General features: G+C 36.5%; 1 protein-coding gene across 1 annotated transcript in view; it reads right to left on the bottom strand.

The window, feature by feature from the left end:
* Positions 1 to 16,892, bottom strand: part of TXLNB (taxilin beta) — a 52,851-nt gene that overhangs the window by 8,690 nt on the left and 27,269 nt on the right. The window contains exons 4-6 of the mRNA XM_075203116.1: positions 14,930 to 15,100; positions 11,845 to 12,039; positions 8,290 to 8,409 (exon numbers count right to left, since the gene is read on the bottom strand). Of these exons, the coding sequence (XP_075059217.1) occupies positions 8,290 to 8,409; positions 11,845 to 12,039; positions 14,930 to 15,100 (486 nt within the window). The remainder of the gene's footprint in view (positions 1 to 8,289; positions 8,410 to 11,844; positions 12,040 to 14,929; positions 15,101 to 16,892) is intronic.

Below are 16,892 nucleotides of genomic sequence, written 5' to 3' on the forward strand. Positions count from 1 at the left end.
ATAAATAATTATTACCTCCATTAGCAATCAAATAGTATTGCTAAGTTCATATAATTATATGTTCATATTTCTCCATAATATAATAGAATAATATTGTCCCCCTATTATAATGAAGAATAAAATTTGCCCACATAAAGTTAATTATAAATTAATGTTGCTCCTTGATCAATAAATAATGATTGCCCCCATACATTATATGTCAGTAGTGCTTTGTCTGTTCTGAAAGGCCAGATAGCACAAACAGCAGCACACCTCTTTTGTTTCGGCCTTTTGGATGGCAGTTTTGCAAACCCCAGCTTAGTGAATCTAGCTGTTTGTATGTTCATCATGGTTAAAATCAGGATGGCAATCTATAAAGTGGTGGTTTTTAAAAATGTTCATTCTGGCCGTTTTAATGGCTGTTTGGCCTTTAATGAAAACCTCTGAAAACTGGCGATTTCATCAAACCGCACTTTATTTAACGTAGCCCTAAGTCCCATACACATGTAACCACAATAAACAATTAGCATTTTACTGTGCAGTACAACTTAGGCAGTGAAAGTGATAGTCTGACTGGTTGCTATGGTTCAGTGCAAAGTTTGCACCTAAATCATACAAAAAGGACTAAACGTTTGTGGTAATTTGCATAAGATATTAGAAAGGGCCCATTTCAGTTGCCATCTATAAAATAAGATACTCTACATGAGTATATTGTATAAAGTGGCATTTGAGCCTTTATGGGGGCAGGCAGTGACATATCCACATGGGTGTAGACAGAGCCATTTCAAGTGCTCTGAGTGCCCTAGTCACCTCCACTCTCCTCAGATGCCCCTCTTTCTCTGGTGCTGCCCTGACTCGGGGTGGCATGTTCTCCTCCACCGTAAGACTGGGAGTGTATCACCCTGCTGTGACATTATATCCCAGTGCCACATTCCCTGCGTATAACTGACACGGAGGAGCAGCAGCCTGCAGCTTCACAAGGAAGGGGGCGCAGTGGGGACTGAATAAGTGAACTTATTTAATGTCACTTATTCAGTGTTTTGGTGCCCCTAAACCTTGACACATAGGTTTGTCTAGTGGTAGTGCTGACCCTTTGTGCAGTATGCACAGGGCAGACAGCCCCATGAGTCAAGGGGGCTCAACCCATGACATGGGAAAAATGGTGGGGATACGTATGTGACAAGGGGTGAGTGTCACATATGCTTTCACCACTCTCTCCTTATCACATATACTTCCCAACAATTCTTCCCTTATCACATATGGGTGGTTTAGTGGAGCAAGCACTACTCTGGCAATCAGGCCTACTAAATTCATAAACTGCCCCTGGTAACATGCAACGTATGACAGCATATAATGATGAGTTAAGATAGTGGTGGCCATGGAGTACAAAATGTTGCTCCATGTGATGGGAGTAGCTGGAAGCACCTGGCATTCCATGCTAAATGCCGGATATTTATGGGAATGTCCCTGATCAGCATATATGAGAAAGATCTATTTATGATCCATCGTATTTTCCCCACGTTAGTTATCATTTCTTTTAACATGTCTGTTTATTAACATTGATCAGCCCGGACAGCCTGTCCTGGCGAATAGTTTATAGTAAAGTGATTGCAATTCTGATCAGTAAAGTTATCACAATTCACAAAGTTAGCACAAAGCCTGCAGGGGTGGGATCAGCGATCCCTCTCCTGTGATGCTCTCCCCATAGGTTATCATGGGTAATGCTATCAAGAATTTCAGAACTTGATAAATAGGGCAAAATCGCATTCCGCATAAACACCATTGATGACTGGGTTTGCGATTGAAGAGGCTGGGACAACAGCAGATATCTCCTCTATTAATCAACAGCCTTGTTAGTAAATAGGCCCGTCTGTGTTATTCAAGTTGACTTACATGTGTGAAGACTGCATAAATAGAGACGTTTCATTTTAGCATACACACAGACTTTTGGAATTACAAAACATCCTTAGTTTTCATATCCTCAGTGGTGATGGTGATTGGAGTAGGCATTACATCCAGTGAAATACCTCTTTCATCATCCAATGTCATTAAAATGTACAGATGTGACACATGAATAAAGACCACCCAGTGGACCCTGTCATGACTTCTTTAATATAGAATGAGACTCGGATGAGCAGTATTTTAGGCGAAAAATGTTAAAACTATAAATCAAGGAGGTTATCCCATCATGATGATATGTAGGATGTCGCAGTGAAGCTTAGACATCCTACCTATTTGAAACCAAATGCTCGCTCTAATGTCTGCACGGACATTCCTCTAGAATACACAGCAGCCAAATAAGGGCATTTGCAAAAAAAAAATATCACAGCACATTTACATTTTTGCAGTTCGTAAATTATTTTTAACAAATAAAAAAAATTGTTTAAAATGAATAAATTAAAAATTGTGTTATGTTGTGCCAGTACATTACTCATCCTATAGTTTGACAAACTATATATTTTAAAATACAGTTTTCCCCGTGATTTATTGTTATTACAGTCAATGAATACAATTCTCAAGCTCAAAGACCATTATGTTTTAATAAGCATCTGGGTATGTATTGTTGAACTAAGCAATAATAAATAGAAGTCTCAGCTGCCAAGTAAAAGAGAAAGACAGCAAATCGTAACAGCTGCCTCCTTAATCAGATTGTTTAGGAAGAGTATATGTATAGCCGGTATACAGATGGCAATGCCTGAAGGATGTGTCGAGCTGGATAAAAATATTTATGCTCATGAGCTGCTAGTGTTGCTATCTTCAATTACTAAATAGAAATAACACAATCATTGTATTCTATCACAACACATTCTACATTGTGGATGTATTCTTGCATAGGACATTATAATGTGTGTGCATCATCTATCCAGTGTGCCAATAAAATATGTGGGTCATCCATCTAAGACCATTGCCCCATGTTTAGCAGAAGCATAGGAATAGTTTATCTTTTACCACTGAGTTTACTTTCATTTATTAGATTGTAACTGTCCTCTTGGCATTTCTACTACATGCATTGCTCTTTGTTCTAGCTTAATATTGTGTTTTTTAGTCATGACTTTATATGAACAAGTACAGTTGTTTATTTACATTGCTGTGGGATAGGATGCAGAGCTGCTCATTGGATACAATTAGGTACTTGTTAATTATATAGACGCCACTTTAAAAAAATACACAGACTCCACCCCAGCTGTCATTCCAAGGGAAGGTTCACCTCCTTTCCCATCTCCAACCCTCTGTGTGCCATCTGTTTGTGTGTGTGTGTGTCTGTGTGTTTCACTCTAAGCTGCTCACAGTCCCCTCCGACAGTAGGTTAGTTTGCAGCCTGGACGGGGTCGGGTGGGTGAATATGGAAAGCAGGGATTATCGGTAATAGTTTTGCAGGCAGTAGTACCTAGATCCTCCCTCTAGAATACACAAGGATAGTGTTGCTCCTGAGCACTCCCCTACACAGTGATGCCTGTATAATTAGCAAGCCTCTATTATTGGACCAAATACAGAGATCATCGCAGGCCTGACTTTATCGCAGGATAACAAAATAATCAATTCTGTATAATTATATAAAAAAAAACAAATAGGGCACTGCTTGGGCTTAAACCCATGACCCCAGTGTGGTGAGGCAGCAGTACTAACCACTGTGCCATTGTGCACCCCAATCCCTTTAAGACAATATAAAATAATATAGGGCACATCATTTTCATACACATTTGCAACTTCACAGAAACAACCTTGCCAAGCAAATGAATTTCACATCATAAAGCAGAAATATGCTTTGGCAGTAACTGCATATATAAATTTATCAATGTAAATGGGCTTTCTGCATAGCATCTTATTAACTCATTAGCATCAACACCTTTAAACTCTGCTATGAAACTGTATGAAGTGATAAAACAAGATACTCCTTTGACATACATGCAGGTTTATGAATATTTGAAAAAATGTATTATGTTTAGTGCTGGACACAAAATAATTACTGTGTAAATGATAGCAGATTCCTCGTGTTACTGCCATTAATTTAGTGGAGATTGGCAACTGAAATTAGTTTGTCCATCACTATAGAGAGCTTATTAAGAAGAAGCCAATACAATGGAATAAAGATGTCTAAGTTCAATGTCCAACTTGATTGGTAATTGTACAGGGGAAAATCTGCAAAGCTTCAAACAGTGGTTCTAAAAAGAGAAGATACATATGTGATGAAGTCAAACACAGGCCAATGCTGTCACTCAGCCCGAGTGCCAGGATAAATGTATAATTAGGTATCACACGCGAATAACCAAAGTGGACAGATCCTACTGTTTAGCACTGAAACAGCAACTTGATTACTTGGTACACCAGTGTGCTGTGAATTCATGAGTTGTGTCTATAATGAGGCAATGAAAGGCAGCTGTTTCAGGCAGCACAATTTTTTTTGGGGGGATGGGGGCAAAATGAATGTAATTAATTAAAATAAATTTACATTTTCATGATTCAAAAGTCTAAATTAGGTATTAGTTACTGACATTGTTGCTAGATCTACTAAAGTTTAAACTGTTCAATATTTGTCTCTTAAAGTGCACACAAGTCACATACAAATGTTTATGGTAGTTTGTATAAAGTATGAGAAGTGTGCCATTGCAGTTGCTTTTTCAGACAGCAGAATGGCTGGGAATAGCTAGGTCATTTGTTCTTAGAGGGCACTGGGGAAAATCTATGGAAGTTCAATCAAAACTGCTGCAAATTGCCAAAAAAACTGAATTAATTGTACCAACTCTCTAATCTGCTAAACAATATTTTTTCGCTAATCACTGTGATATGTTTTGCTATTCATCGAATTTGAAAAATGTGATTTCACCAGCAATGTTATAAAAATCAATTAATTTCAACGGTGTTTCCAGCAGGGGTAATACATGTAGAAAACCATTGAAATGGATGTACCCATTGAACGAAATAGTAAAATCTCCATTAATAATTATAAAAATAGCAAGTGCAGCGTACCCCATGCCAAATCCTCAAACAGCCATAGAAGCAGACAGCTGCTAAAACTGAAGACCACGAACCTGGGTTCCCCCTACTATTGTGAAAACCAGCCCAAGGCAGGTCAGTGCACGGCTTTTGCCCCCATAGGGGGAGCTGCCAAAACAATGTGTACTCCAATCCTGTCGGGTGAAGCATAGTATGTGTTTTTTTAAAATGTATTTATTTGTTACTGGAGCTTTTTCCACTCATGTAAATGGATCTATTCATTTCAATGGGGTTTCTACATATACATAACATGCTGGTAACACAATTGAAATGAATAGGCCATTGAGAGGAATGGGTAAAACTATGTACATGCAAAAAGGTTTTTTATTCCATCTCACTCATCTCATTGGTTTTGAAGCAGTCAAGCCAATGGCAATAAAAGGAGCATTAATAATAATGAGGGTTTTTAATGTGCCTGGTGTGTACTGGATTGAATCAGCTGCAGGTGCAAATAGAAGTAGGGACTTCCTGAGATCTTTGCAGGAGGCTTCTCTGAGCAATTGAAAGAGAGCGCCCAATTACAAACAAGCCATTATTGTCTTAATGTTTACAAATGGTGAATGAACTTTAGAGGTAAGTGAAACTTGGGTTCCATCAATCAGTGTGGTGTAGAATTAAGTCAGAGGATGACACATACCATACAACAGCAAAGGTGTAATGAGGAAATGTGTACACGAGAGAGGAGTTTCTGCAATGAACCACAGGAGCAGTGGGAACATTTAAAGTGTACAATAATAAAAATAACATACCTTTGTCTCAGGCAGGTAAGAAAAAACACAAGGGAAAGAAAGCAAATCTGTTTCTCAAAGGAGGTAACAAGCATTGTAAAATCAAAATTAATTTTAGAAAATATAAACAGACTTCAATGTGTAAAGTTTTACGCTGTTCATAACATGGCACAATCTGTAATTAACAGGGACAAAATCATTTTTTTAGATACTTTAGTAAGAGGAAATAAACAAAAGGAGTAAAAGTAAAGCTAAAGATAGAAGGAAAAAGTCTTCTGGAGGAAGACAAGAGTAGCAGATCATCCAAGTTTGTATTTCTGTTCGAGACAAGAAAATGGACCTCCACTAAATAAGGAATAAGGAATACTGATATAAAGATGACAGACATGAGTAAATTTATAGAGATGATGATCTGACAGAACTTTCAAAACTGAATTAGACAAGCTAGTAAAGCTATCTGGGATACATCCTAGAATACTAAAAGAGCTTTAATGGTGCTGGTTAAATGAAGTATTAACACCACTACTAACAGGAGTATTTACAAAGCATTGGAAAAGAGCAAGTTTACTCCTGGTTCACAAAAGTGGAAAAGACATTGGCAACCATAGAGTATCTAGCCTAACATCAGTAGTGGTAAATTAATGGAAACGCTGCTGAAAGAAAGAATTGTAGAATATCTGAAATCCAGCAAGAACACAAAGAATGGATTTATTAGGAAATGATCATGGCAAACAAATCTGATTTTGTTAATTAGGTGACTAAGGTTGATAGATCAAGGTGGAACCTTGGATATAGCATAAGTAGATTTAGTAAGACCTTTGACACATTGAAGACTAATGAATTGGAATATTTGGTAATGGATTCTAAGATGTTTAAGTGGATACAATTTTGTAAAATAGACTAAATGGTATACAGCTCAAAACTCAGTCCTACAGCAGCCACCTATATAACAACTCCAATCCACAACAAACACAATGCCAAGAAAATACAAATGAATATAGGAACTCATATATCGGATAGCAAGAAAGCAACTATACAATTTGAGAAGTCCCATGAAACAAACAGGTTCTATACATGAACATTTATGGATACAATTTTGGTTGTTAAATAGATGACAGATGTGGGACAGGTTACCAGTGGGGTACTGCAAGGATCTGTACTTTGACTAGTCCTCTTTAATATGTTTATTGGTGACATTACTACTTCATGGTAAATTATTTTTTTTACAGATAACACAAGTTATGTAACAGAATATATACACCAAAATGATTGATGATCTAGATAGATTAGATGAATAGTCAAAAGTGTGGCAAATACAGTTCAATGCCAAAAAATACTCTTGGGACTCAAAAATCCAAAAGCTGAATATAGTATTAACAGCACAAAAATTACAACTACTGAGGAGGAAAAGGATCTAGACGTCAATATTTCAGGGTACTTAAAAGTAGGAAAACAATGTAGCAAAGCAATAGGGAAATACAGTTGGATGCTAGGTTGCATAGGGAGGGGAATTAGATGCAGAAAGAGAGAAGGTTACTGGTAATACTACACCTAAAATACTGTGTTCAGCTCTGGAGGTTATATCTCAGAAGGACATAGATAAATTACACCTTGTGTTACTAAATGGTGCATGGTCTACACAAGAAAAATGTACAAAGAAAGACTGAAGGAACGTAATATAAATTGGAGCAGAGAAGGGATAGAGGGATATTACCCTCATCATAATTTGTTTGTAATGTGCCACAGATTCTGCAGCGGCGGATATTATAGAAGTGATCAAATATATCAATGTTCTCTTCTTAGGTACGGTACATAAGTACTCTACCTAGGAAGAGATGTATAAGAACAAGAGGACATGCACTAAAACTGGAGTGATGCAGGTTTAGGGGAAATTTAAGGCGTAATAGATAGGTTGAATAACCTACCAACAGAGGTGATTAAGGATAATGTGGTCAGTGTAATTTAACATGGTTGGAATAAACATAAGGCTGTAATAATCTGAAAAAAAGCTAAGGATTAAATAGGGTCTGAAAATTTCAGGAATAAAAATTGGCAGATTAGATGCGGTTTATATTTGCCATCAAATTCTATGTTCCTTTGTTTCGCAAACAGTGTAATAAATTTAGTATTTCCCACAGTGATTTATTAAATCGATCCCCGTTCTATACTTAGGACTGAGAAATCAGGTATTACAATGATTTTGCAATGTATGGTGATTTTTTTTGTGAAAAATCGAAAACTGTTTATTTATATGTCGATTTGCTTTTAATAGATTTGGTGATTAGCAATAAATCACTAAAAAAATAGTGTTTTTTTAGCACTGTCACTACATATAGAGCTTTATATGAAGCCTTGTATTGAGCTCAATTGTTTAACTAATTATTGACATTCAGTACTGTTAATGATTTTCTGATCTTCATTTTATTGTAGGTATTTCAGATTAAATGAACTGTTGGCATTACAGAGACATGGCACTCAAACTCTACATAACAACCTCTCATTGAAACAATGAGGTCTTCATTGAAGGTATCAGGTTGGCTGAACCTTGATTACGGACCAGAGTACAATCTGTGTAAACAACACTTACAAAATCTTTCTCCCGTGTATGTTTCTCCTCTGCTTCTTTCATTTGTTCTTGGGCCTGCTCTAGCCTGGCATCCACCAACTTATGCTGCAGGTCTCTCTGTTTAAACATTTGATCCAGATGCTGTAAGAAGATAATGCATTTGTCAGGAATCCTTAGACTAAGAAAACTGAATCATAGAAATGATGGTGATGACACAAACAAGATAAAATAGTATAATAGCATTCAGGACTGGACTAGAACTCAAAGACAACTCTGGCAGATAAACTACACAAGTCCACATTAGTGCATGCTCTGAAAGCAGTGGCAGACTGGACTGGGATCAGGGGTGTATGTGTCCCCATTGGCCAGGCCCATATTTAATGAGGCTGTGTCATTCACTGTCACATCATTGGTCCTACTGGAATTATGTGATTATAGTGACAAGGCCACATAGGCCATGCATAGGAGACCCATGGCACTAATCAATACTACCTGACTAGATGCTGGGTCAAATTATTCCATAGGACACTGGCCTTGGGGAAACATACACCCTTGTCCCCAGACCAGCTCGTCCCTGCTTAGGGTGCATGCACGAATGTCAGCTGGTGTGGTTTGGCAGATGCCGGCCCAAGCCATTCAATGGTAGCCTTTTAGCAGTCTCTTGATATAAAATTAATATATATATATCGTTACCTTTATTTTTTAGAATTGAAAACTGAATGAATGAATAAAGTTTAATTTATTTTGGTATTTGTTAATTATAACACTGTAGCCACTTCTTTAATTTGTGCTACATTTTCAAATCTGCCACTGCATGGTTCAAAGAATAAATCATTTTTTAATGTCTCTCTTCTGATTATGGCCTCTGAGGATGGTGTTACCAGAACAGGGAGTACCACCTCGATACCATCAATATATGGGGTGAAAACACAAAAGCAAAAGGGCTTTTCAACCTTTGATAAATCAGCCCCAGTGTTCTGTACCTAAACCAACTTAAGGATGGATTGCTCATGGGGCATTTTAATGTGCTTAAACCCTGGCTTAAATTTGCCTGCCAGTTCCTGGCACAAAGTTAGAATCATTTCCCTCCAAATACTGAGGGAACCTGAGTACAGTAGTGGGCAATGTTCCCTATAATTATTAGTTGTTGTTTTTTTGTATGCAGCTTTTCTTAAATACTTGCCAACCGCTAGTCTGTGTAACTGTATAGTTTGATACAGAGCCTGCAAGAATGGTGGCCATGTAGCACCTGTTATCACACTGGCGTTGGAACCAGGCTGACACTGAAAGCTTCTGGTTGTAGTTCTGTGACCAGGCACCATTAGTTGGATGACCTTGAAATTCAGTGACATTACAATGACATCACAGGGACTTCCTGTAAAAGGGGTTGGCCATAGTAGGGCAGGAGAGAGGCGATCAATGCCTCTTATTAGCAATAGATCACTAATTGATGTTATCTAACATTGCTGATTTGCAGGGGAGACATGGATCAAGACCCTTGTGCATCTCTCTAGTCCCCAGTACATTTTTTTTATTTTTCAAATTCTAATAATTTGAAAAATTTCAAGAAATTGGAACAAAAATATATAAATAAAATAACGATATTAAAAGAAAATTAAAAAGTCCTTGTCAACAATACAACTTCTTTATAAGTATATAAATACAGCATTAATCTATTGTGCATTAAACAAAGGCATTTTGCAAGGGTGTCACCCGTTTGTGCTGTATTAAGTAAATATCATGCAGAATGTATATGACCCCAAACCCACAAAAAAATCCTGATCCCCAAATTTTATCTATCAAACTTTATTACACACAAAATAAAACTTGGACCCTATAGCTAACAACAGAACTTAAATAAAGAAAACATAACTGGTATTTTTGTATTCAGATGAAATGGCCAATTAAATTGTGTGCTCAATTTCTGGGGCTGAGCCACGTGAAAGTAGCAATGGAAAAATCAAGGAACATTTCTTTTCAATTTACTACCAGAAGAAATCCATACAAAAAAGAAAAAGTTGAAGTTGCATTAAAACCTAGATAAAAGGTTTTGACTAAAATGCCCTTAGCTCGAGCTGAATACTCAGGGCCGCTACATGCAGCTGTTTGTCCCGGGCCGCTGCCAGTTCTGTATTACAGAATCGGCAAATCAATCTTGGTCACTTGCGTTGAGAGCAGGGGGACCTATCACAAACAAAAAAAATTTATACCCAACCTCACTGTTGAAAACTGTTCTCTGTTGTCAACAATTTCACACAAAACAGTAGCCTGTCAGTAGTGTTTAACAGACATTAAGACTGAAAGTCTGCTCTGTATAGAAAACTCACCTACTACATTCACACTTATATGCTATTATTTTTAAAAATGATAAACTCCTGAAACATTTACATATCTGTTTGCGCTAATGCTATGCATAGCTTCTTAGTATAAGCCAGCTTATATTTTTGGTTTAGTGGCCCTTTAGTCCCAATGCAATTAATTTACATATAGATTTGAGGAGTTACATTTTGACCCTTATAGTGGTATGCAACAAGCTGTGGGTTGGCATCCAAGTGTATCTCTTGGGATTACAACATTTTGGGATCTGTGATCATAGGTATTAACATCAGTCTAGCACAAAATGGACAATGAAAGCAAACATTTGTTGCCTCTGGATAGATCAGCTTTGTGCTGTTTTCAATCATGTTGTTACATTGTCCAGTTTTCTGAATAATACTCTTTACTGAATGAGAAAAACTGAAATACTTCATTTAAAGTAAACAGCAATAATGAGTGTTTTCTGGCATTGTATAATATACAAATAATACAAACATGGTACAAATCCATTGAAATATCAGTTTAGATTTATGACCTGTGCTGCTAATGCAGTTATTTTGTATACTAGATTCATTGCAGTTTTACTTAACACAAGGAGCCTGAATCATTAAGGAACTTAAATTAAGAAGTATCTTATTTCAGTCTCCTGGACAAAACCATGTTACAATGCAAGGGGTGAAAATTAGTTTTCTGTTTTGCACATAAGTTAAATACTGACTGTTTTTTCATGTAGCACACAAATATCCACTTCAAAATTCAGTGTACAAATAAGCTATCAAGTATTTGTGTGCTACATGAAAAAACAGTCAGTATTTAACTTATGTGCAAAACAGAAAACTAATTTTCACCCCTTGCATTGTAACATGGTTTTGTCCAGGAGACTTAAATAAGAAACATCTTAATTTAAGTTCCTTAATGAATCAGTCCCAAGATTATTAATATATGCATTGTAGATTTCTCAAAGTCAATAAAATAATGTCAAGAAAATGATATCCACAGGATAATATCCATGTTCCAATTATTGGATAAGAAGAATAGTTAATATGACAAAAGTGGATTGTGTAGATGAGAGTTACACTAGTTAATATTTTTATATGACAATTATTTACTGTTTGGCATGATTGTATATTACACATGTTATAGTTATTTATCAATATAATATAAAGTCTTGGTTGGCTGTAAAGTGTTTTATTGCCCCTAGTTACACATTTGCATGTTTTCAATGAAGTTTGCTATTTTGGACAGCTGCTTCTACCTCACCTCTTCTCTGACTTCATATTGGCCAACAATGCTCTTGAGTTTCTCTGCCAGCTCTGCGTTTTCCTGGCACAGCGAAGTGTTTCTCTCACTCTGTTGCTCTATCTGACTCTGGATATCTGCCAGTGTTATCTGGAAATGGTTAGTGATTTCTTTCCGTTTTTCTTCATCCTCTCGCACGCGTTGAATTGTCTCTTCCTAAAAGCACATTATAGAAGTTAATCTACAAGCAGCAAATATTTACGCTTAATTGTATTTTATTGTATGCTACTGAATATTTACATTAAACTGCGTTTTCCACCTCTAAACTTTCATTTTGTTTCTTGCACATGTCTTCCTGAAACTTTTACTAAATACATTACTTTGCTATTTTAGCTTACTTCTTTGCTTATCAACTCTGTATTTCTGTTCTCAGGCAGTTGTTTATTTTTCAGGAATAGAGATGCATGAAATTGCTCTGGAATCCCGTGCAAATCTTATCGAACACTGTCTATACACTTTAACTTTGGCTCCCTGGTGGAGACACAGCATTAGGTTATACAATCAAAGTTTTAGGGCCCCTAATCCTTGGTGCTCTAGTCGGCCAGCTTGGTTCACTTAGTGGCAGCACCAGTCCTGCATGACTAATATAAACAGCAGCTCAAATTCATTAATTTGATCTTGATTTGGTGTACAATAAGAATTACTGCTTTCTGACTTATACATCAGAGGCATGTCTGCCCATTAGCAGAGGCTGATACACCTATTGACATCTGTGGGAATTGCTTCTGTTGCATTTAGTAATTGTCTTTCATAAATTATAAAGGGGTGACTCCATGCTGAGGTGACAATGACTGTGGGGGAGGAACAGTGTTGTCTCTAGATGAAGGGTAAGATACACTGAAGCATTTGGGCACTGCAGATGAGGCAGGTGACAATCTCACAGTCATGCTGAGGAGTCAACATAAGGGAAACCAGCACTTTTTACACCTCTTCAACAGCAGAATGAATGCTAGGGTCAACGGGGATGAAGGTAACATCTTTAATGCACATGGTTTCTTCCTTCAACGACCAACGTGTCCGTAGGCACAAGTGACAGCCTTACATTTACAGAGGTCTTTCGTTCAATGCCCAGCCATCACTCTGTCTCTCAATAACAGGATCTAATCTGTGAAATGGCATGACTGCATCAGACACAAATGTCAAAGGCCCAGTAAATTTGTCTACTAGGCTTCTTCTAAAACAGCGTTGTTTCCAGATGCAGTAACTAATGTCTGTGAGGTTAGAGGAGGCAAAACCTCCCACAATCTACACAGCCTATCATCTGAAACAAGGCTGAACACTAGGAGCAGTATCTGGAACCCAGAACCAGCAGTGATGCTCCAATCATATAATAATTTATAACAACTGTTGGACAGCCACAGATGCTATTTCCTCTGCATGTCTACACTGCTGGTGCCAAGGTCCTTTACCAATCTAAAACCACTGCCAGGACTGGCTATTTTAAAAATTTGAGAAAAATAACTTTGATTGTATCTGTAACTTTTCCCCTTTTCGCTCTCTTCTTTTAACTATTTTTCTATCTCTCCATTTCATTTTTTTCTCTATCATTCTTTCTCTCATTTTCTCTGTCTTTCTATTCCTGCCACTCTCTTTTCCTCTGTCTCTCTGTCTGTCTCTCTCTTTGTGTCTCTTTAAATTCCTTCTTCCTGCAGCAGTAATTATTGTGACTGAGCTTCTCACATTGTGTTCTGCATTCAATGTATCACTGAGCAGAACATGATACGTCATCATGAAGAACGGAGCTAATAAGGGGGATTTCCACATGGAACACTTAAATTCCTCCAAATTCTGCACATTAAATGTAGAATGAAGCGAATATTCCAGAGAACATAGAGAACATTTACCTGAAACCAGAGAAAAATCTGCACTCTGCATGCAATTGTATCCAATGCCGTAACACTTTGTTATATCTCAGGATGACAAAAAATTAACAAATAATAAATAAATGATTGAAAAGCAAAAAAAGGGAAGCCATAAAGACTTTTGAAATTTAGAAATAGCTGCAAGAGGCATTTACACTCCAAAAAAATTAAAGTGATCCAGAGGTGCAAAGAATGCTGATGCTGATCCACATAGGAGCAGGATTGTTTAGAAATAAGTTGATACAGGTAGTAAATCTGATTTTGTGGTCATCAACTGATTAAACTAACTGTGCCTTTTCTAATCCAACTGTTTGGCCCTAGTGCCGAATGGTCAGACCTTTCAGATTTGGTACTCAACGACTATGTGTCGCACTGGGTGAATCCAATATCCCGTTAATATATCATTTGTAATATTAATTCCATTTACTCAATATATAATTTCTTGTATACAACATATTGAAGGGAAGGTGCACCCTCACTTGTAATTCATACATATCACCCAGGGAAAGAAAAGGAAAATGTAGCAATGTAGCACGGGACACTCACTGGTTTAATAAAAATTTACAGTGAATTTTACTGCATTAAAAAACAAAAACAGTTACATTGTTGAGTTTTTATTTCTCTTCTTTCAGATTTGGTGTATGCACAAGTATCAGGCAAAGTGTCTGATTATGGGGCAATATTAGACTGACCTGTGAGTACTGTATGACTATATATACAGTCTTATTTTTGTAAAGCAAGATGATTAAATAAAATAATGTGCGTGTAATGGTGTTGTATTCTTATTCTCAAATATTCTGCTTTGAGTTGTATTAAAATTAAAATACTCTAAAAGCATATCAGTACTAGATTCTAATCCAAGTGCTAATTCCTGGCTGTCTAATTAGAGACCCACAGGGTGCACAAGGTTCTCTGGTGCCTTTTTGTGGCACTACCATCCCTAATAATCTCCACAGACTCTAAGGTTTCGACATTATTTTTGTATAGTATTCGGCCTGCGAGCACAATGCTTGATGTATGTAACCCTCTTTGTGTAAGTATTTGAATAGCACTGTGATAATTATTCTCAGAATTTTATTTCCTACTTTGCGCTCTGGACAAATACACAAAAAACTAATAATTTCTGGGAAATTGAGATATAGAGTATGAGAAATGCTTTGCACACTTATTTTAGTAAAAGAAACCTTAAGTGTTTTGTTGTGTCTCTGCAGCTCTCGGCACAGGCTCTCAAGCTTGCTGCGAGCAAGTATAGCCTTGCTATGTTCACTTTGTAATTGGTCTTTTTCTTTTATAATCTGCAATTGTCGCTTCTGCAGCTGCTTCATCTGCTTTTGCTCTGTCCGATGCTCTTCAAGCTAGGTAGATAAAAAAACAGCAAATGTAATAATAATAATAATAATAAATAATAATAATAATAATAATAGTAATAATAATGGCTACTATAATAAATAATAATTGAAGTAAACAGACAAACAGAAAATATTAAATATTTAACTTTTATCAAATGATGCATAATATCAACAGACATCTTCATTTTACCCAAATGGCTGCTTCTAAACTTGTTTTATCCAAGAATTAATTTTATTTAAAATACACACCTTCCTGGACAGTCTACTTAGTGAATAACCATAATCTTTTGAAAACTGCGATGCCAGCTGAATGACATGTTAATTAAAGAATATTTATCAATAGGAGAAAACCCTTAGAGCTGGCAAAAATGGGAATTTTTGCCAAAGGTAGGGATTTTTCCAATTGATCAGGTCCAAGCTGGTGAAGGCTATTGCTGGCAGTAACATTTGATAGGGGCTTCCGGCAAAGCTTCCTCATGCAAAGCATGTGCAAATCTAATTATCTTTGACATCTCAGGATAGTGTTAGCCAGGGGTCACTGCAAGAAAAATTCTTTAATAGTAAAATCAGGTATTTTTACAGTTTTTCTAAAATAAAGATTTTTAAAACATTTTGTATTATTATTATTATTATTATTATTATTATTATTAATAATAATAATAATAATAATAATAATAATAATAATATTAATATTTATTAGATATATTATATTAACTATATTGTTTGTTATTGCATCTGGATCTGAAGTCCAGCATGCACTCTCATGCATGCATTGAAGTATTCCTCTTACGAGTTGAGCATTGCTCAGCAGTTGTTAAATTACCAGATAGAAGATAGTAAATCTTCCATGATGCAGGGTTTTAATACATACACTCCTAAGTGTATTAACAAAATATAATATACTTGAGTATTAAATAAAATATTTCAACTACCGTTTTGGAAAAAAATATATTGGTTCTTGAAGTTGGGAGAGTTAAGGTAGCATAAACTTAAAATAGCCAATCCTTACCAAAATGGCAGTATGCATAAATCCCCCTTTAAATGCAATGCAATTATTTGTAAAAATATAAAGGACCACGGGCAAGTTAAAATTGATAAGAACCAGGCTCGGTCTTATCCCATATGCAATTCATTTACAAAATGCATCCTATCATTCTTTGTTTTAGCTAGAGATGCTAGCTAAAGACCCCCGTGAACTGGTTTTGGTTTTGGATCTGGATTAGCTTCGTGTTTTGGTTTTGGTTTTGGCAAAACCGCCCACGTGTGTTTTGGTTTTGGTTTTGGATTTGTTAGAACAAAATCCTAAAATATGCTAAAATCACATAATTTTGCTCTTTTTTGTTCCTACATTATTATTAACCTCAATAACACTAATTTCAAGTTTACATTCACAGTCAATTTTGACCACCTCACAGGTCACAATATTATTTTCATACACTTTCCAACAAAGACTGCAGCGACCTGGCTGGATGGTAAGCGACAGAGCAATGACACAAACACACAGCAGTTCCTAGCACATCTAGGACACATTGGCACACAGCAGTGGCAGAAAAGAAAAATGGGGGTCCGACCTCCTTCCCACCCCCCGCTATGTTGGATCTTAAAAAGAATTCCAAAACTATGAATTAGTAATCATAAACCTGGATAGTTATTACTGACATATATACCAATTTATCTCTCCCAATACGTATTGTTTCCCAAGAGGTGTACAGTTCTTTACTGATCTTCTCACGTTTATCATAAGATTCAAGATAGTAGGTATACAATTTTTCTATCTGATGTTAAATTAAGATTTCGT

Source organism: Mixophyes fleayi, chromosome 3 (assembly GCF_038048845.1).
Source record: "Mixophyes fleayi isolate aMixFle1 chromosome 3, aMixFle1.hap1, whole genome shotgun sequence".
NCBI classification, from domain to species: Eukaryota; Metazoa; Chordata; class Amphibia; order Anura; family Limnodynastidae; genus Mixophyes; species Mixophyes fleayi.